The following is a 19,012-nucleotide window of genomic DNA, read 5'->3' on the forward strand; positions in this document are numbered from 1 at the left end:
CTTTCTAGAATTTAATAAAAAAATCTTAAAAACAAATTTTCTCATTATTCTGGAATTTGGCAAATGTAAATGATTAAGGTAATCATAACGGATCTAAAACAATAAACGTTCAATATGATTTACCATCAGACATGTTTTAAAAAAAATGGTTATGTTCCTTTTTTAGAGTGTATGCAAACTTAGTTTCAACTGTATCTGCTTTATGTGCATTTTAATAATCCTAAAGGGAAAAAAGTCACAAAATGACGATAGTCAACATAGGGCTGGGCAATAAAATCGGCATGAATATTTATTGACTGAAAACCATTATCAATATCAATTTAAAAAAAGATTTGGTATTTAGTTTCGGTATGAAGCGCTATAGTTTTATGAAAATGTGGCTGCTGAGCACACGCCTTGAAAGCAATGTCAATAAGCTTAGAGTGTAAGTGTCATTTCCACACTGTAAAACCCAAAAAGTTAAGGTAACTCAAACCATTTGAGGAAACCGATTGCAACAAACCATTTAAGTTCAAAAACTAATCCTAATGAGTACTGTGAACTTAATCCATTTAAGTAAATGAAGCAATTTGAGCACAGTAAAATCTAATAAATTAAGAGAACTCAAACTGAGTACTGAAAAACTAAATAAATTAAGTCAACTTGAACCAATTGAGGAAACCAATTGCAACAAGGATGTCGCCAGAGTGGCTTTTTGGTTTCTTTTCTTGTGCATCCCAGCCTCTAGCTCCACTTCTGAAAGATTTTTTAGCATAGGGGATAATATAGTCATCCAACTTCATGATTTTTAATGTTCAAATGCATTTGAATAATGATGGTCGGTTCCTTTACTCGAAAGCTCAGATTTGATTATAATTTGTGTTGTTTACGGAGTCAACAGAATCAAGAGTCTCTTTAACAGTTATTTTTGTTTTATTATAAAGAGATCAGATATTTTTGTTTAAATATTTTAGTTTTTGACTATTAAATCAATTTGCCTTAGTAATGTTGGTGAATTAAAGTGGTTTATTAATTAATTATCAACATCGAATGATATGAAACATGATAACCCAATTTACACGGGGCGTCAGCTTCAAAGCTTCCCATTCACTTTGAATGGATGAGTTGCCAAACTGCATTGTGGATCTGTCGGCGCCACTTCAGAAGCGTTGCTCGTGGCAGAAGTTGGGAGTTGCTCAACTTTTCAAGCGCCGACGAAAGCATCAGCCAATCAGATCGCTGTATGCAAATACACCAGCTCAGACAATGGCCTATTTTCATTGGCCAACGCTGCTATGATAATCACGCCAACCCCAGCTTCAGACACGCCCTCTGTCAAGCGTTGACGCTGAAGCCCCGTGTGAATGGGATGCAAGTCAACATTTAAGGTGAATCAAATCCTTTCATCAGCATGAAACAGTCCTAAAACTGTTAAACAGCACCCATTTTTTTGTCAGGACATTTCTGAAAAACTTTTAAAACTACAAATCCAAAAATGAACCAACCAGAACACAATGTGGAGTTTTTTTTAAAGCATCACCACTGTAAAATATGTACTGTACAGCCACCTTTTTCAGGAACACAAACTCTATTTAGTTATTTGTACTTTCTCATATTTGACGATTTTTCCTCCCTTCGTGACGATCTCTTTATATTCTAGGGCTCCTTTCTCCTCATTGTAGCGTTCCTGAGTCACTTTTCCAGTTTCTGGGAGAGGACATGGAAAAGACATCAGTGAGAACTGCTTGTTTAACGCCTCATTTTTACCCGGGACCAATGCCTTTCCAAAATCTCTCTGCTGAGGTGGGTCCTGCCGATAATACAAATTAGGTTTATTTAACTCCATCTTAGGAGGAAGAGGACTCCACTTCTGATTTGCCATTGGGATCTCTCTTGGAATGTCTCTAGTAATATCTCTAGTAAAATCTCTTGTAATATCTCTTGGGATGTCTCTTGTAATGTCTTTTGGGATGTCTCTTGTAATGTCTCTTGGGATGTCTCTTGTAATGTCTTTAGGTCTGCCGTCTATTTGTTGAATGGCTCCAGCTCTCCTGATTTCTGCAATGACTCCAGCCATAGAAGCTCTGTAGTTGGGGTTGACTTCCGCCATCCTGGACACTGGAGTACAGTATGGCTGGTCTTTGAGGGTTTCACGAATTTTGAGGACTGACACAGATTGGGTGGGCAATCTGATCCTGGCGCAGAGTTCAGCTATGATTTTGCCCATGGCCCAAACGTCTGAGCGCTTGTCACGAACTCCGTTCAACTGCAGGATCTCTGGAGCTGAGTACGCTTCGTTCCCCAAGTTTACTGCGGATGAGAGTCCATTGCGGGAAAATTTCGCCAATCCCAAATCAATGATCACAGCACGGTGAGTTTGATGTTCCACCTAAATAAAAAAGATAGAGATTTTTTACAGAGAGGGAAAAATCTAATCAAATAATTATGTATGTGTTCATTTATTTATTTAAACATTCATTTTCTTCGGTTTAGTCTCATATTTATCAGAGGTGGCCACAGCAGAATGAACCGCCAGCTATGCCAGCATATGTTTTACGCAGTGGATGCCCTTCCACCCGCAACCAGGTACTGGGAAACACCCATACACACTACACACTCATTCACACACACACACACACACACACACACACACACACACACACACACACACACACACACACACACACACACACACACACACACACACACACACACACACACACACACACACACAAACACACCAACTCCACACAGAAATGCCAATTATTTATTTATTCGTTCATTTATTTATTTATTTATTTATTTATTTATTTGTTTGCTTTTTGTTTGTTTGTTTGTTTGGTTGTTTATTTGTTTGTTTGATTTTTTTGTCTGTTTGTTTGGTTGGTAACACTATTTAAATAACAATTCATATTATCTACATGGCTTTTTACCTGCCTATTATTAGGATATTATGCTATTATTATAATAATATGCTATTATTTTACATCCCTAATCCTACCTACAACCTAAATCAATTTACTGATCATTTAGCTAAAGGACTTTTTATTTTATTTTTTTTGTTTGAATTGAAGTATTTATTAATTTCACGGTGATGTGGAGTTTACATGCAGAGACATTGGATACCAAATCTACAAAGGTCACAGATTGAATTTACATGAATTTACAGTAAATACTGTGCTTTTTTCTGTGTGCAAAACATCTAAGACCTAAATGAACACAGTCCTGATACCTAAATGAAATTAAAGCTCTTTATAATAAATGTATTCCCTAAATATAATGGTTTCAAAAGGGAGATTTTGTAGCAATGCCATAGAAAAGGTATTTTAGTTTGCTCAAAGAATGTTTTAGTGAAGAGATCTTGGCAGAACCATTTTTCATGGTGTGAGAAACATTTGAATAATTCAAATGTAATGAAAAGGAATTCAATGTTTTTGTTTAAATAAAAGCTTCTACAATCTTAAAAACAAAACATCCATAGAACATTTATATTTTACAAAATATTCTGTATATGTACAGTACATGTATGAATTATTATTCCCCCTTTGTTTTTGTTTTTATTTTTTAAATATTTCCCAAATAACGTTTAACAAAGAAACACATGTTCACAGTATGTCTGATAATATTTTTTCTTTAGGAAAAAGTCTTATTTGTTTTATTTTGATTAGAATAAAAGTAGTTATTAATTTTTTAAACACCATTTTAAGGACAAAATTATTAACCCCTTTAAGCTATATTTTTTTCCGATAGTCTACGGAACAAACCATTGTTATACAATAATTTGTCTAATTACTCTAACCTGCACAGTTAACCTAATTAACCTAGTTAAGCCTTTAAATGTCACTTTAAGCTTTATAAAAGTTACTTAAAAAATATAAAGTAAAATATTATCTACTGTCATCATGGCAAAGATAAAATAAATCAGTTATTAGTAAATCAGTAAAGTAAATCAGTTATTAGAAATGAGTTATTAAAACTATTATGATTAGAAAGGTGTTAAAAAACTGCTCTCCATTAAAAAAAATGGGAAAATATGAACAGGGGGCTAATAATTCAGGGGGCTAATAATTCTGACTTCAACTGTACATATTTATATTTGGTTAGACCTCAATCAAAATCTAAACATTTGCTTCAGCGTTTGGAGTGTTGGCCCCTCTCTTTTGATGTCAGATTGATGGCTTCAGCTACAACATTCTTAAAGTATTGACTTATTCTTAAATAAACTAACCATATTGATTTCGTTAGCTCACATTACTAGTTTTGTGGTGAACAATTAATTTATGCATTTTATCAACAACAAAAAAAGTTTGTCTGAGGTATTAAGTATTTTAGTCATGACCCTCCAACGTTCAGTTTTGAAAACAAACACAAATGGTGAAGAGGAGGTGTCCGTTAGGTTGTAATAACTCTCCCCTTTTTTCTGATCTTTCTGAATTAAATACCCACTTTACTACATCAAACATCTAGTAGAAATAACAAGCAACGCCCACTGTTTGCTCATTGAATATTCTGTTTCTCCAGGAACTGCATTACGATACCAAAAAACAAAAAAAAAAATGACGGTTGCAGCTTCTGGTTCATGTGGACTTTAACCACATTCCTGATATTGTTAGTTTGCTATGAGCATCACAAAAATAAAGCCCCGCCACCTACTCAGTATTTTGTTTCAGTTGGAAATAAATCAACGTACTGAGATAAAAGTCTCAGCAACTTTCAGTTCATGTGAACTTTAAGAAAGAAATAGGCTGCGTCTGAAACCGCATACTTCAATACTATACAGTAAGCTAAAAACAGTATGCGAGCCGAGTAGTACGTCGGAATTCATAGAATTCGAAAATCAGTATGCGAGAGGTACCCGGATGACTTACTACTTCCGGGGAGATTCTGAAGTGCGCTGCACTATCCCATGATGCCCCATGAGAGAATTCATAAATGGGAGTGAAGCGACGCAACTGATGCAGGTACAGTAGGTCACATGATGATGACAAAATTCCGGATGTAGTACGTCCGAATTCCATTTATGCTGCTCACATTTATACTGTATAGAACGCACTTTTCTAACTGCCGAGTAGTATGTTTAAATTCAAATGCAGTACCTACTAAGAAGTAGGCGGTTTCGGAAGCAGCCATTGTTATTTTTAAGAAATATTCACTAAAAGATTATGTAAGGAACCCAAAGTGGTTCTTACATGTCAACGATGCAAAAATTGTATCCCCAAACGTTCATCTACAAACCAATGAATGAGAATAGCAATGAAAAGGTAGCCACTGAGCTAAAACTACTTCTTTAGTAATTCTTGGCCCCATGAGGAACATTTGTATCTCGCTCACCATGATGTTATCAGGTTTGAGGTCCTGATGGACGATGTCTTTACTGTGCAGATGAAGCAAACCTTCACACATACCAGTGATGATTGTTGCTCTCACAGCCGGAGTCAGCTGAAAGAGACACACACACACACACACACACACACACACATGAGAATATTGCTCACTTTGGTTCATTTTGTCCATTAATACATAATCATTTTTTTATTCAATTGTTTAAGATATTAGGAGTCAAAAATACAAATGTTGTCATCAATTACTCATCCTCATGAGTGTAGTGTTCTACTGTGACCAATAGATGGCTGCAGTGTCATGTAATAAGCATGTACGAGATGGGAGGGAGCAGGAATTTAACCTCAGAGCTCTGTACAGTCAGACAACATTATTTAGGGTTCTATGACTCTTCATTTCACCTTCACTATCCATCCATCCTGAGGTAGTTCAACTTCAAAACCACCATATTTTTTGTTGGCATTGATTCAGGAAAGTGCTAGTGTCTGGGTTTTTTGTGTGTTTTCTCTGTCTTCCTCTTGTGTCTAGTTATTTGTATGCAGTTTCACCTGTTATCAATTCCCTTGTTTCCCCGTCCCCGTTACTCTCACCGGTTCTTCCTGATTATTTGGCTATTTAGTCTCCCCTTCTCCCTCGTTCTGTGCTTGATAATTGTTCTTGTGTCTGAGAGTTACACGTGTTACCTGTCCTTCCTGATCAGAAGATTATACCTCTTGTATTTTATCTCGTCCAGTCCTGTTTTGTCTCTACCCACTTATTGTTCGATCATCTGTGCATTGGCTTACCTCTGCTCTGCCCACAGTCCACACTTGAGTGAAGTCTGTCCACCATCTCGGCTTCCTGAGGTCTGTTTCTACATTTTCGATTGTTTAACCTAGAGGGTCTTTTCGTTTGACCAGTCCATCATCGTCCAGAGGAGGGCTGGTCACTGACTGCCTGTGTTCTCTATTATATTTTTTGAGTGACTTTCTCCTACTGCATTTTAAGAACAGAGCTTTTGATTCACTTCTTTTAAATAAATCCTCTTGAACTTGGGTCTCCTTTATACTCTGACAGCTAGAAACATTCCTTACAGATTTTGCTCCGCTATGGCCAGATGCATCACACAGTTACTGCGTATTTGCTGTCTTCATGCTGAGAATCTCCTGTCCCAACACATCTCGAAGGTGCTCTGTTGGATTGAGATCTAGTCATCGTGGAGGATGTTTGACACCGGTTTGAGATGATTTCAGTGACAAAGCACATTATCCTGCTGAAAGAAGTCATCACAACATGGGATCACTGTGGTCATAAAGACAAGGACAAGGCCAGCAACAATATATTTCCGGACTATTCTTTGTAACCTCTTCAAATGGCTGTGTGTGGAGTAGATCACTCAGCTCATCTGGTACTAACAAGCACTTAAATCTTCTTTCCTCTAACTTCTGACACTCAAGCCTAGCTCTTCATGTAGCCTAACACTTGCTTTTCAGATTTGCACAACATTTGCAAAACGATTCACATTTACACTTCTGTGAAGCTTGTTAAAAATGCTGCATTACGCATGCCAGGTCATTATTCTGTTTGCTCAGGTTTGCCTTTAATCTACACTCCCCTAATGACCATGCATGCATAAGACATTATTGTTTTTAAAGACTCATTTTCAGGTGTTTACATGGACACGACATTGACGGTATTTTCTAAAATACTTCTACTTGGTAACCTGTTTTCAGATTTATGCATTGTCAGTCCCAAAAAAGCATCATATTGCATAATTGGGCAGATTGTCTAGACAACATCGAATTCAGGTTTGACCCATGGGTGAGTAAAGGAAGACAGAATAATCATTGTTAAGCAGTAGGGATGTCAAAAGTATCGAATACGGTACAAATCGTACTGAAATTTAAATAATTTTTTTTTTAAAAGCCGAACTCAAAACTTTTGGCAGCCCTATTCAGCAGTTTCTGTCATGTTTACCTGTATTTTAGAAAGCTGTACTTTGAAGATGGTCGTCTCAAGGTCTTCCCCAAAGATGAACTCTAAAGGAATGTTCCACTTGGAGTCTTTCAGCCAAGGATCGCCGAGAAGCTTCAATATGTTTGGATGCCGAGCATTACTGGTGTGAAGAAGAATTTTTTTTTTATGTGTTTAAGCTCAGCAGTTAAATCAGAAAATTATTAGACATGTGCACTTACTGATATACTCTGCATTCTCTTTCCAGCTGTTGTTTGCTGATGAGGCCCAGAGGAACTCTCTTGAGAGCAGCCCATGCGTCTCCATATTTCTCCTTGTATATTTTCCCAAAGCAGCCTGCAGCTAGTGTTTGTGTGGAGTATGCCATCTATTGAGGAGTTCACAGCAGAATGACAAACTGTATGTCCTAATAACAAACAATCCTACTAATGAAAACATATGTCCGTCTGTCTGTCTATCCATCCATCCATCCATTCATTTATTCATCCTTCCATCCTTCCATCCATCCATCCATCCATTTAAATATCGTATCCATTCATCCATCTATCCATTCATCTAAATACCCATCCATCCATACATATATCCATCTTTCCATCCATCCATCCATACATCTAAACATTGTATCCATCCATTCATCTATCCATCCATCCATCCATCCATCCATCCATCCATCCATCCATCCATCCATCCATCCATCTATACATATATCCATTTATCCATTCATCTATCTAAATATTGCATCCATTCATCCATCTGAATATTGTATTGTATCCATTCATCCATCTATCCATTCATCTATCCATTCATCTAAATATTGTATCCATCCATCCATCCTTCCATCCATCCCTCTAAATATTGTATTGTATCCGTCTATCCATCTATACATATATCATCTATTCATACATATATCCATCTATCATCATCCATCCATCCATCCATCCATCCATCCATCCATCCATCCATCCATCCATCTAAATATCCCATCCATCCATCCATCCATCCATCTAAATATCGCATCCATCCATCCATCCATCCATCCATCCATCCATCCATCTAAATATCATACCCATCCATCCATCCATCCATCCATCCATCCATCCATCCATCCATCCATCCATCCATCCATCCATCCATCTAAATATCATATCCATCCATCCATTCATATACCCATCCATCCATACATATATCCATCTTTCAATCAATCCATCTATACATCTAAATATTGTATCCATCCATCCATCCATCCATCCATCCATCCATCCATCCATCCATCCATCTAAATATCACATCCATCTATCCATCCATCCATTCATATACCCATCCATCCATACATATATCCATCTTTCCATCCATACATCTGAATATTGTATCCATCCATCCATCTATACATATATCCATCTATCCATCCTCCTAAATATTGAATCCATCCATCCATCCTTCCATCCATCCATCCATCCATCCATCCATCCATCCATCCATCCATCACTAAATTACTAAATTGGCTTACTAAATTGTTTAAGGTAAGTGGTTGCAAACAATTCATATGGGCTGAATTCAGACAAACAAATGCAATATAATAATGTTTAACTTAATTTGTCTAAATTCAGCCCATATAAATAGTTTGTAACCACTTACCTAAAATAATAGTAAATTCAATTAATCATTTTTTTCAGTGAGTGTGAAAGCATTAAAAGTGTCCAAAAAGGCACAAAATCATTACACACAACAACCAAGAGACAGTTTAGACTGACGTCACTGATGAGAAGATGAAGGATGTCTACTGTATTAAATCACCAAATGGCCTACAGAATGTTACATTTTCATATATTCTATCAATAAAATGTGTTCTCAAGTTAAATTATTCACACATTTTTTTATTTTATTTATTTATGGTCCATGACTGTCAAATACTGTAATTTTGATTTAGAAAGAAATGTAAGGACACTAATGTAAGTTAATTATTTTTATTTTATTTGCAGGATATGAGGTGGAATAACATTCACAACGGAAGACCCACTCTTGCATTCAGTGTAATTAGAACAGATACATTTTCTCTTGTACTATATAATTTTTTCCAAGTAATGGTACTTTTTCTTTAGTATAATTTTCAGTACTCTTTCCACCCCCTGCTACTAAAATAGGCCATCATCAGGTGTGTTTACAGGAAATCCTCTGCTCATGTTAACTCGTGAACATATTTTTCGAAATAGTCATAAAGCCATAAAAGCCTACAGTGTTTCTTTAAGCTCTACCAGACATTCCTCTACCAGATCATAAAGATGAACGCTAACCTTCAGATATGTTGTAGAAAAACTTGATTTTACAGCTAAAACAGTCATTAGCACAAATCTGTTGACACACAGATATTTTCAAGAATGCCTTTAGGCAAAAACCTGCTTGAATTAAGCCTGCATGTACTTGCTAATAGGAAAATGCAGTCAGACTGGATCTGGATTATAATCAGTCTTTCATACACATGAATAAATTTAAGTCATTTACACTAAAGTTAAAGGATGAATTTTCGATGGCGCAATTTCTACTCACCACCACCTGGACATAAAGTAGTTTTAGCATGTTTCAGCCTCTTATAGTGTTATGATTTTCTCATAATATGACAATTACATACAAAGTAAGAGGTTCTGCTAAAGCTTAAACCTCACATAAAACACAAGAAACTCTAATGACAACCATGTCAGCGTTATCAGAATTATGTTAAAATCACTGTCCTCCATAGCACAACAAAATAAGTAGAGTTTGGTTCACTAGTTACTATGTTTTCTTACCTGTTTTTGTAGGTTGTGATCCTGATGGCAGCAGATGTGCTCAAATAAAGCTGGAAGAGAAGTTTTCCTGCTAATTACCTTCCTTCTTTCACCACACCCTCATTTCAACACTGAAAGGACAGCTGGAGATGCACAGCCAGTCAGATAAGGTATTAAAGTAGCTGACAAACAATGTTAACTTTCTGAAGAAATGTTATATAAATCCTTAGTGATGAATATGGTGAGTATTAAGAGAAATTCACGGTTTCCTCTTTAAGACGAGATATTATATTTAGCAAAGGCATTTTTAAATTCAAAGGAGAAAGGTGACTGTATTTCTCCTGTATTTCCTCATTTATTTGTTCGTACACAAGGGATTTCTGTAAACTTGTTACAATAGTTTTTTTATGGTTGAACTAAACGTTGCATCGTCTTGGAAAAAGAAGCAGCAAGACTGACATGTCAGAACAAGACGATGTTATGCAAGGGCAGAGAATACTCAGAGATCATCTCCAAACTGTGACAGTAGGAATATTTATGCTGTTTTTTTGTTTTTGTTTTTTTTTAACCCAGGCTCATTCTAACAAAACGCACCCCAATATACAGTTCTGGAGAGTGCCAAATACCTCCAATGAGGTACTTTTTTTTTTTTTTTTTTGCAGTTTTTGTTTTGCAAATCCACCAGAAGCTGCTGTGTATGCTTTTTGAGATCACAAATTTTTCTCGTAAATGCCATTTGCGCCTGCTGTTCTTGCGTAAATCCACTAGAGGCTGCTGTCGACTGACTGACTGACTCACTCACTGATTGACTGAACCACCCTTCTCCTTCCCTAAACTTAACCGATAGTGTTTGAAAAAGAATCGATTGACCCATCCACCCACTTCCCTACACCCAACCAATAGTGTTTTTAAATGCACCGATTGACCCACCGACCCATCGTATTCCCTATACCCATGCCATAGTGTTTTTAAATGCACCGACTGAACCACCCACTTCGCTATAACCAACCAATAGTGTTTTTAAATGCACCGATTAACCCACCTACCCACGTCCCTATACCCAACCAATAGTGTTTTTAAATGCACCGATTAACCAACCCACCCACTTTCCTATACCCAACCAATAGTGTTTTTAAATGCACCAATTGACCCGCTTATCCACTTCCCTATACCCAACCAATGGTGTTTTTAAATGCACAGATTAACCCGCCCATTTATTTCCCCATACCCAACCAATAGTGTTTTTAAATGCACCGATTGACCCACCCACCCATTCACTTCCCTATACCCATGCAATAGTGTTTTTAAATGCACCGATTGACTCACCCACTTAGCTATAACCAACTAATATTGTTTTTAAATGCACCGATTAACCCACCCACCCACGTCCCTATACCCAACCAATAGTGTTTTTAAATGCACCGATTAACCAACCCACCCACTTTCCTATACCCAACCAATAGTGTTTTTAAATGCACCGATTGACCCACCCACTTAGCTAAAACCAACCAATATTGTTTTTAAATGCACCGATTAACCCACCCACCCACGTCCCTATACCCAACCAATAGTGTTTTTAAATGAACCGATTGACCCGCCCATCCATTTCCCTATACCCAAACAATAGTGTTTTTAAATGCACAGATTGACCCACCCACCCACTTCCCTATAGCCAACTTAAGCTGCGGTCACATTAGAGTTTCTGCTTGCAAAATTCTGTCGTGTGGCGCTGCTAAAAGGGGCGGGATTAAACAAGGTTTTTAGACATTTTAAAAAGCCAGTGATTGCTCCATGTTTTAAATTACTTTTCAGAGATGTCTTGTTTTGATCCTCGGTTGGTCTCACGCAGTCAAGTGTTGAGAATTCGCAGGTCAGAATTCACCAAGCTTGAACATTGCAACGCAGCAACCTGCGAAACTTAACGCATGACCCAGCGTCTCCGGTCTGATGCATTCGTGTGCATATGAATGGAAGTCCATGGGAGGAAAAGCCAAGTGTGACCGCAGCTTAATAATGTTTTTAAATTCACCAATTGACCAGCCCATCCATTTCCCTATACCCAACTAATAGTGTTTTTTCTCAGTAGCTTTGGTGCGTTTCTCACAACACTAGTGCATTTCTGTACAACAGTTAATGCATTTCTCAAAGCAATTAGTACAAACTGCAAAACCTAGACGATAACCTGCAAAAGGCAAGGCAAGGCAAGGCAAGGCAAGGCAAGTTTATTTATATAGCACATTTCATACACAGTGGCAATTCAAAGTGCTTTACATAAACAGGAATAAAAAAGACAAGTTTAGGAAAATAAAATGCAGACAATAAAAATTATTAAAAACAGATAAAAACAAATTAAAATGAGTTAAAATAGGTTATAAAAGAATGAAAAAGAAAACGAAAAACATAATAGTGCGATCTGTCGGACGCAGCACAGTGCTCATTCAGTAAAGGCACAGCTAAACAGATGTGTTTTCAGTCTTGATTTGAATGTGCCTAATGTTGGAGCACATCTGATCATTTCTGGAAGCTGATTCCAGCAGCAAGGGGCGTAGTGGCTGAAGGCAGATTCACCCTGCTTAGACTGAACTCTTGGAACTTCTAGTTTATATGATCCTAAAGATCTGAGTGATCTGTTAGGTTTGTATTCAGTGAGCATATCTGTAATGTATTGAGGTCCTTGGCCATTTAGTGATTTATAGACCAGTAATAATACTTTAAAATCTATTCTGAATGTAACTGGCAGCCAGTGTAGAGACCTGAGGACAGGTGTGATGTGCTCTGATTTCCTGCTTCTGGTCAGAATTCTGGCTGCAGCATTCTGGATGAGCTGCAAGTGTCTGACTGTCTTTTTGGGAAGGCCAGTGAGGAGTCCATTACAGTAATCCACCCTGCTACTGATAAAAGCATGAACAAGTTTCTCTAAATCTTCACTAGAAACAAAGCATCTGATTCTTGCTATGTTTTTGAGATGATAGTATGCTGATTTACTGACTGCTTTGACATGACTGTTGAAACTCAGATCTGACTCAAGAGTCACACCAAGATTCTTGACCTTATTTTTTGTCGTTTGACCTTTAGAGCCTAGGTACGCATTCACCTTGAGAACGTCATCTCTGTTCCCAAATGCAATGACTTCAGTTTTCTCTTTGTTTAACTGAAGAAAGTTTTGGCACATCCAATTTTTAATTTCATCAATACATTGGCAGAGGGTGTCAATGGGGCTGTAGTCATTAGGCAGTAAGGCTAGGTAGATCTGAGTGTCATCAGCATAGCTGTGGTAGGAGATTTGATTCTTTCTCATTATTTGGCTCAGAGGGAGCATGTAAAGGTTGAACAGGAGAGGTGCCAGAATCGAGCCTTGTGGGACTCCACATGTCATGGGTGTCCACCTCGACCTATGGTCACCTATACTGACATAGTAACCTCTCCCTTCAAGGTAAGATCTGAACCATTTGAGGACTGTCCCAGACAGCCCAACCCAGTTTTCCAGCCTATCCAGAAGTATGCTGTGATCGACAGTGTCAAATGCAGCACTGAGATCGAGCAATACCAGCACTGTTATTTTACCTGAATCTGTGTTTAGACGTATATCATTGATTATCTTTATAAGAGCGCTCTCTGTACTGTGATGTGCTCTGAAACCAGATTGGAAATTATCTAAACACCCCTTGAAGTTTAAGAACTTGTTAACCTGGTTGAAAACAACTTTTTCAATGATTTTGCCAATGAAAGGGAGATTTGAGATTGGCCTGTAATTGCTCAATAGGGTGTTATCCAGGTTGCTCTTCTTCAAGAGGGGTTTAACAACTGCAGTTTTAAGTGAGTTTGGAAAAATCCCTGAGAGAAGTGAATCATTTACCACTTTTAGAAGATCCATTTCTAAACAGGTAAACACCGTTTTGAAGAATGATGTGGGGAGCGTGTCAAGACTGCAGGTTGATGTTTTTATAATTTGCACCATCTCTTCTAAGATTTTACCGTTAATTGCCATGAAATCAGACATAATGTCTGACTTCTCAAGTTGTGGTTGAGTTTGTTTGATATTGACACAACTTGGCTGATTGGATGAGCTGATTGCCTTTCTGATATTATTGATCTTATCAGTAAAGAAATTAGCAAATTCATTACATTTGCTTACAGAGAGTAGCTCACTGGGAATCCGACTGGGGGGGTTTGTGAGCCTCTCTACTGTTGCAAAGAGTGTGCGAGCATTATTTACATTGTTGTTTATAAGGTTTGAAAAGAAAGTCTGTCTAGCAGTTTTTAGTTCCACATTAAAAGCCTGAAGACTGTCTTTATAGATATTATAATGGACTACTAGTTTCGTCTTTCTCCACATACGCTCAGCTTTCCTGCATTGTCTTTTCTTCATTTGGACTGCTCTTGAGTTTCTCCAAGGGACTCTCTCTTTGCCAGTTCTCTTCCTAACTTTAACAGGAGCGATGTCATTTATTACATTTTCAATTTTAGAATTAAACAAATCAAGGAGAGAATCAACAGAGTCTGCAGATATACTTGGTGCCAGCGATATGGCCTTCATAAACTGCTCACTAGTGTTCTCATTTATGCATCTCTTTCTGACAGAGACAGATCTGTCTTTAATAGCTGGAGTGATCAATATATCAAAGAAAATACAGAAATGATCAGATAGTGCCACATCCTTAACAACAGTCGATGAAATGTGTAAACCCTTAGTTATAAGTAGATCAAGAGTGTGTCCACGATTGTGTGTGGGTCCTTGAACATGCTGAGTCAGATCAAAAGTGTTAAAAACAGTCATCAGTTCTTTTACAGCATTGATTTCTGGATTATCAATGTGAATATTAAAATCCCCAGCAATACTAAAATAATCATATTCAGATGTTACTATTGATAACAGCTCTGTAAAATCATCAATAAAAGCTGGAGAATATTTTGGAGGTCTGTAGATAATGATTAGTAAGATGCGTGGAGACCCTTTTAGTGCTATACTCAGATATTCAAAAGACAAATAGTCACCAAATGACACTTGTTTACATTCATAGACATCTTTAAACAGGGCAGCGATGCCTCCACCTCTCCTATTAGCTCTGCAAACACTCAAAAAGTCAAAGTTTAAAGGAGCTGCTTCATTCAGAACTGCTGCACTACAACTGTCATCTAGCCAAGTTTCATTTAAAAGCATAAAATCAAGGCAATTTGTGTTGATAAAATCATTGACTAAAAGTGATTTATTATTGAGTGATCTGATGTTTAGAAGTGCTAACTTAACAGTTTTAGTCGTTTTCACTACAGAAGTCTCAGATATACATTTAATAGACACCAGATTTGAATGATTTGCTATACGGTCTGAAAGAGTCTTTGGTTTTCTGTCACGTAATAAGACACATATCTGCGTAGAGAAAGCTACAGACACACTGGGTTCCTGCTTGTTCTGTAAACATCTGATAAAGACACTGTTACCTAAGCAGGCCCCCGAGACACATCAATGGCAGTTTTTAAGTTCACCAGCTAAAGATGAGGTGTTTTTTGGGACCTGGCGCTGTCGCAAAGACCTGAGGCCTTTCCTAGGTGTAGGGCGAGGTGGGCTTAGAGATGGGCGTGTGGCTTGCTGACTTTTGGTTGCTAACTGGGGGCTAGCAGCAATGGAGTGTGAGAGTTTAGTTCCAGCACACACCAGTTCCTCCATCTTTTTTGAAAAATCCAAGAGAGGCGAGCAAGATGACAATGAGAACGTGTCCGGTGACAGAGGCTGTGGGTCTGGGGTTTCTGGCTGCTGAGATATGTTTACCTGGCTGTTTTCCTGGGGATCATCAATGAGTGCTGAGACTTGATGCTGTTCTGATGCATCACAGTCTGCCTGTGTTGAGCTCAGTGTGCAGGGCGCAGACGGCAGTTTGTCCGTTATCGGCGGTTGTTGTGGCTGCGTGGTGTTATCTCTGTCCTTGTAGGATGCGTCAGCCACAAGTCCACTCAGGAGCTGATTTGAAGTCCTGTGGTCATCCGGACATTTGCTAGGTGTGTGTGTGTCATTCAGTTCAGTGGCATACACAGCTGATGGATGATGGAGGGAGAAGAGGATGTTGTCTTTCAGCACTTTTGCACCAAGCTTGTTTGGATGAAGGCCGTCTGATGTAAACAGCTGTCTTTGGTTCCAGAAGAGATTGAAGTTGTCGATGAAATTCAGTCTTTTCATGTTACATGTTTTCTGCAGCCATGCATTTAGACCAAGGAGCCTTGAAAACATATTTGTCCCTCTTGCAGGGAGTGGTCCACTGATGAACGGCTGAATTTTCAATCTTTCAACTGTTTCCAAAAGCTTACAGAAATCTCTCTTGAGCAGTTCTGACTGCTCCTTCCGAATATCATTCTTCCCCACATGGATGATAATCCGTTTTGCAGTCTCATGTTTCCTTAATATGTTCTCAAGTTCTTTATTTATATCAGAAACTGTAGCATGAGGAAAGCAGTATGTCATGGTATCTCTGCTCCTAAAATTTTTGATTATTGAGTCTCCAACAATCAATGTTCTTATCTCTGTTACGATCGGAGCAGAATGCCGCTGTCTAGTCGGCCTTGAGCCTCTGTTCAGAGCAAAGTTAATTGCTGAGTCATGCGATCTCTGTCTAACTGCATTTGGGGAATCTTCACCCATATTACTCAAAACTTCATATCTGTTCTGAAGCTGTATTTGAGTCCGAGCTGTATTTGGGGTAGAGAACGCTAATGCAGCAGCGTATGACCTTCGTGATCTGACCCCACGAGTACCCTTTGGTCTCGCACCTTGTTTATGCCATAGTTCACGCTGATTTTCAACAGTTTCAATCTGTTTTTCTGTTCTCAAAACAGTAGCTGGAGTAGATTTATAGGGCTTACCGGCTGAATGCTGTGAGGCTCCACGATGAACCGGTCCTGTGTAATTCGGCAGTTCTGGTTGGATCGCAAGTAACTTTGTTTCAAGAACTGCAATCTTTTGTAAAAGTTTGTGGCAGTTGGTGCAGCAGTGAGATTCCAAATCAATATGATCCAGAGCCATTTTCACAGCCGTGTTTTCCCGTCTCAGGAATGAAAGCAGCTGGTAGCGGGAGGATTGTTTAGACGATAATTCCTCTAAATAAAAGTAAAGTTGTACTCCAGAAAGTTTGTAGATTCGATGTTGTTCTTCAAGCTGTTTCGTTTGAGCACTGTGCTGATAGGCTCAAGTTAAAATTAGATTATAAAATAAAAAAGCAGGAGTGCAAGGAGCGGAGCAGTAGGCAAAGACGTCCGAACAGTAGCAAAGCAGGAAGCAACTCTTCGTGTTGAGCAAAAGCGTGTCAAGGTAAGAAAGAGTATTATTATTATACGTTTGCTATGGAAGCATTCGGATTAATGTAAACAGAAAGACCGCCACTCCAAATACGGAAGCAAATGCTCTGATTTTCATTGAAGATATTTTTAGAATCTATTTTTCAGTGGATTAATTTGCACAGATTTATTATTCACCTCATGCGTGTTTCCCAGTACTGGGTTGTGGCTGGAAGGGCATCCGCTGCATAAAACATATGCTGGAATAGTTGGCAGTTCATTCTGCTGTGGCAGCCTTTTATTAATCAGAGACTAAGCTGAAGGAAATTTGATGAATGAGCTAACAAAATAAACTTAGTAAATTTAGATTTTAAGCGGACTTTAAGCAAAAGTAAAGGAATGAAAATATACTTCAAAATGTATAAATTACCAAAGAAAGCTATACAGTATTGCAAAATTTGTTATTGTATAGTTCTCTGTGTAACAGTCAAAACACCTGCTCATTAGTGTGGTCAGTGAATGCATTGAAATGGTCAATCACATCAATTAAGTATTTTTTCAAAGCATTATCCTCTCAGTTAATGTGAAGTTTTATTAAATGTGCTAGTGAACTTTGACATACACGGCAGTATGAAAGAGAATGTAGATCAACCAGTGATGAACCAGTTTGGGTGTAGATGAGGATCAGTGGCAAAACAGACTGAGGAGCTGCAGATTAATCATTTGTTTACTGTATTTGCTTTACAGTAGTTCAGTGTTTTGCCTTTTTGTGGCTATATTTTTTCTTATTTTCCTCTATCACAATGACACGTTTTTTTCCCCCTCAGATTACTAGCATGTAAAGTGTGCTTGTTAGTCATATCCAGTCTCTTTCAAATATCCCACATACAGTAATGTGTACAATAAAAATCTAAAATGGAATCATGGCATACAACACCTACAGAAGTAGCCTTCTGCTTTACGTAGCTTATGGTGTGCAAATTGATGCCACAGCTTGCACCAGAGTCCACTGTTGTTGTGATAAAATTATTAAGCATCCTGAAAAATGAAACGAGGACTTATAATTTGGGTGGTACTGATTGTTATAGACCTTAATACTTAAATTTTAGAGATGAACTATGGATTTTAATATATTCTGTATATATATACAGTGTATTTCACCAAATTTAAAGCAGTGATATTGGACTTTTGTCTCTATCTATCTATCTACCTACCTATCTACCTCCTTACCAACTTACCTACCTACCTATACATATAGTTAAAGTCAGAATTATTAGTCACCCCTGTTTAAAGGGAAGGCTTAACTAGGTTAATTTTGTTAACTAGGCAGGTTAGGGTAGTTAGGCAAGATATTGTATAACAATGGTTTGTTCTGTAGAATATATATATAAAAAAAATAGCATAAAGGGGCTAATACTATTGACCTTAAAATGTTTTTTTTTTTTAATAAAACTGCTTTTATTCTAGCTGAAATAAAACAAAACAAAACAAAACAAATAACACTTTCTCCAGAAGGCAAAGTTATTATCAGACATACTGTGAAAATTTTCTTGTTCTGTTAAACATCATTTGGGAAATATTAAAAAAAAAGAAAAAAAATTCAAAGGGGGCTAATAATTCTGATTTCAACTGTATATTAAGGTTGGGCCGATAAACAATATTATATTGAATCGCAATAACAATGATCAGCTCTATTTAAGCCAATCACACAGCAG

At 37.7% G+C, this 19,012-nt stretch overlaps 3 protein-coding genes across 7 annotated transcripts in view; 1 reads left to right on the plus strand and 2 right to left on the minus strand.

Annotated features, from left to right (window-relative positions):
- The window catches only part of LOC147840416 (uncharacterized), a 976,031-nt gene extending 963,624 nt beyond the window's left edge, over positions 1 to 12,407 (plus strand). For both annotated transcript variants that reach the window (XM_087288012.1, XM_087288013.1), the window contains exon 2: positions 12,233 to 12,407. The gene's annotated coding sequence lies outside the window, so the exon portion shown is untranslated. The remainder of the gene's footprint in view (positions 1 to 12,232) is intronic.
- zmp:0000000881 lies at positions 894 to 10,107 on the minus strand. 3 transcript variants are annotated; one of them, XM_087288171.1, is made up of 5 exons: positions 10,056 to 10,107; positions 7,494 to 7,639; positions 7,276 to 7,414; positions 5,311 to 5,418; positions 894 to 2,368 (listed from the first exon to the last, which is right to left on the minus strand). In XM_087288171.1, exons 2-5 carry the CDS (start codon positions 7,637 to 7,639, stop codon positions 1,568 to 1,570), a joined length of 1,194 nt encoding a protein of 397 aa, XP_087144297.1. In that variant the 5' UTR covers positions 10,056 to 10,107; the 3' UTR covers positions 894 to 1,567. The 3 variants fall into 3 exon arrangements, with proteins under 3 accessions (XP_087144297.1, XP_087144299.1, XP_087144298.1); XM_087288173.1 differs by having other exon boundaries at positions 5,311 to 6,571; XM_087288172.1 differs by lacking the exons at positions 5,311 to 5,418; positions 7,276 to 7,414; positions 7,494 to 7,639; positions 10,056 to 10,107 and adding an exon at positions 4,848 to 5,066.
- The window catches only part of LOC147840426 (uncharacterized), a 362,844-nt gene continuing 356,073 nt past the window's right edge, over positions 12,242 to 19,012 (minus strand). For both annotated transcript variants that reach the window (XM_087288005.1, XM_087288006.1), the window contains exon 2: positions 12,242 to 17,302. In XM_087288005.1, coding sequence (XP_087144131.1) covers positions 12,469 to 15,195 — 2,727 coding nt within the window. In that variant the 5' untranslated portion in view covers positions 15,196 to 17,302 and the 3' untranslated portion in view covers positions 12,242 to 12,468. The remainder of the gene's footprint in view (positions 17,303 to 19,012) is intronic.

Source organism: Danio rerio, chromosome 16 (assembly GCF_052040795.2).
Source record: "Danio rerio strain M-AB ecotype USA chromosome 16, GRCz13ab, whole genome shotgun sequence".
NCBI classification, from domain to species: Eukaryota; Metazoa; Chordata; class Actinopteri; order Cypriniformes; family Danionidae; genus Danio; species Danio rerio.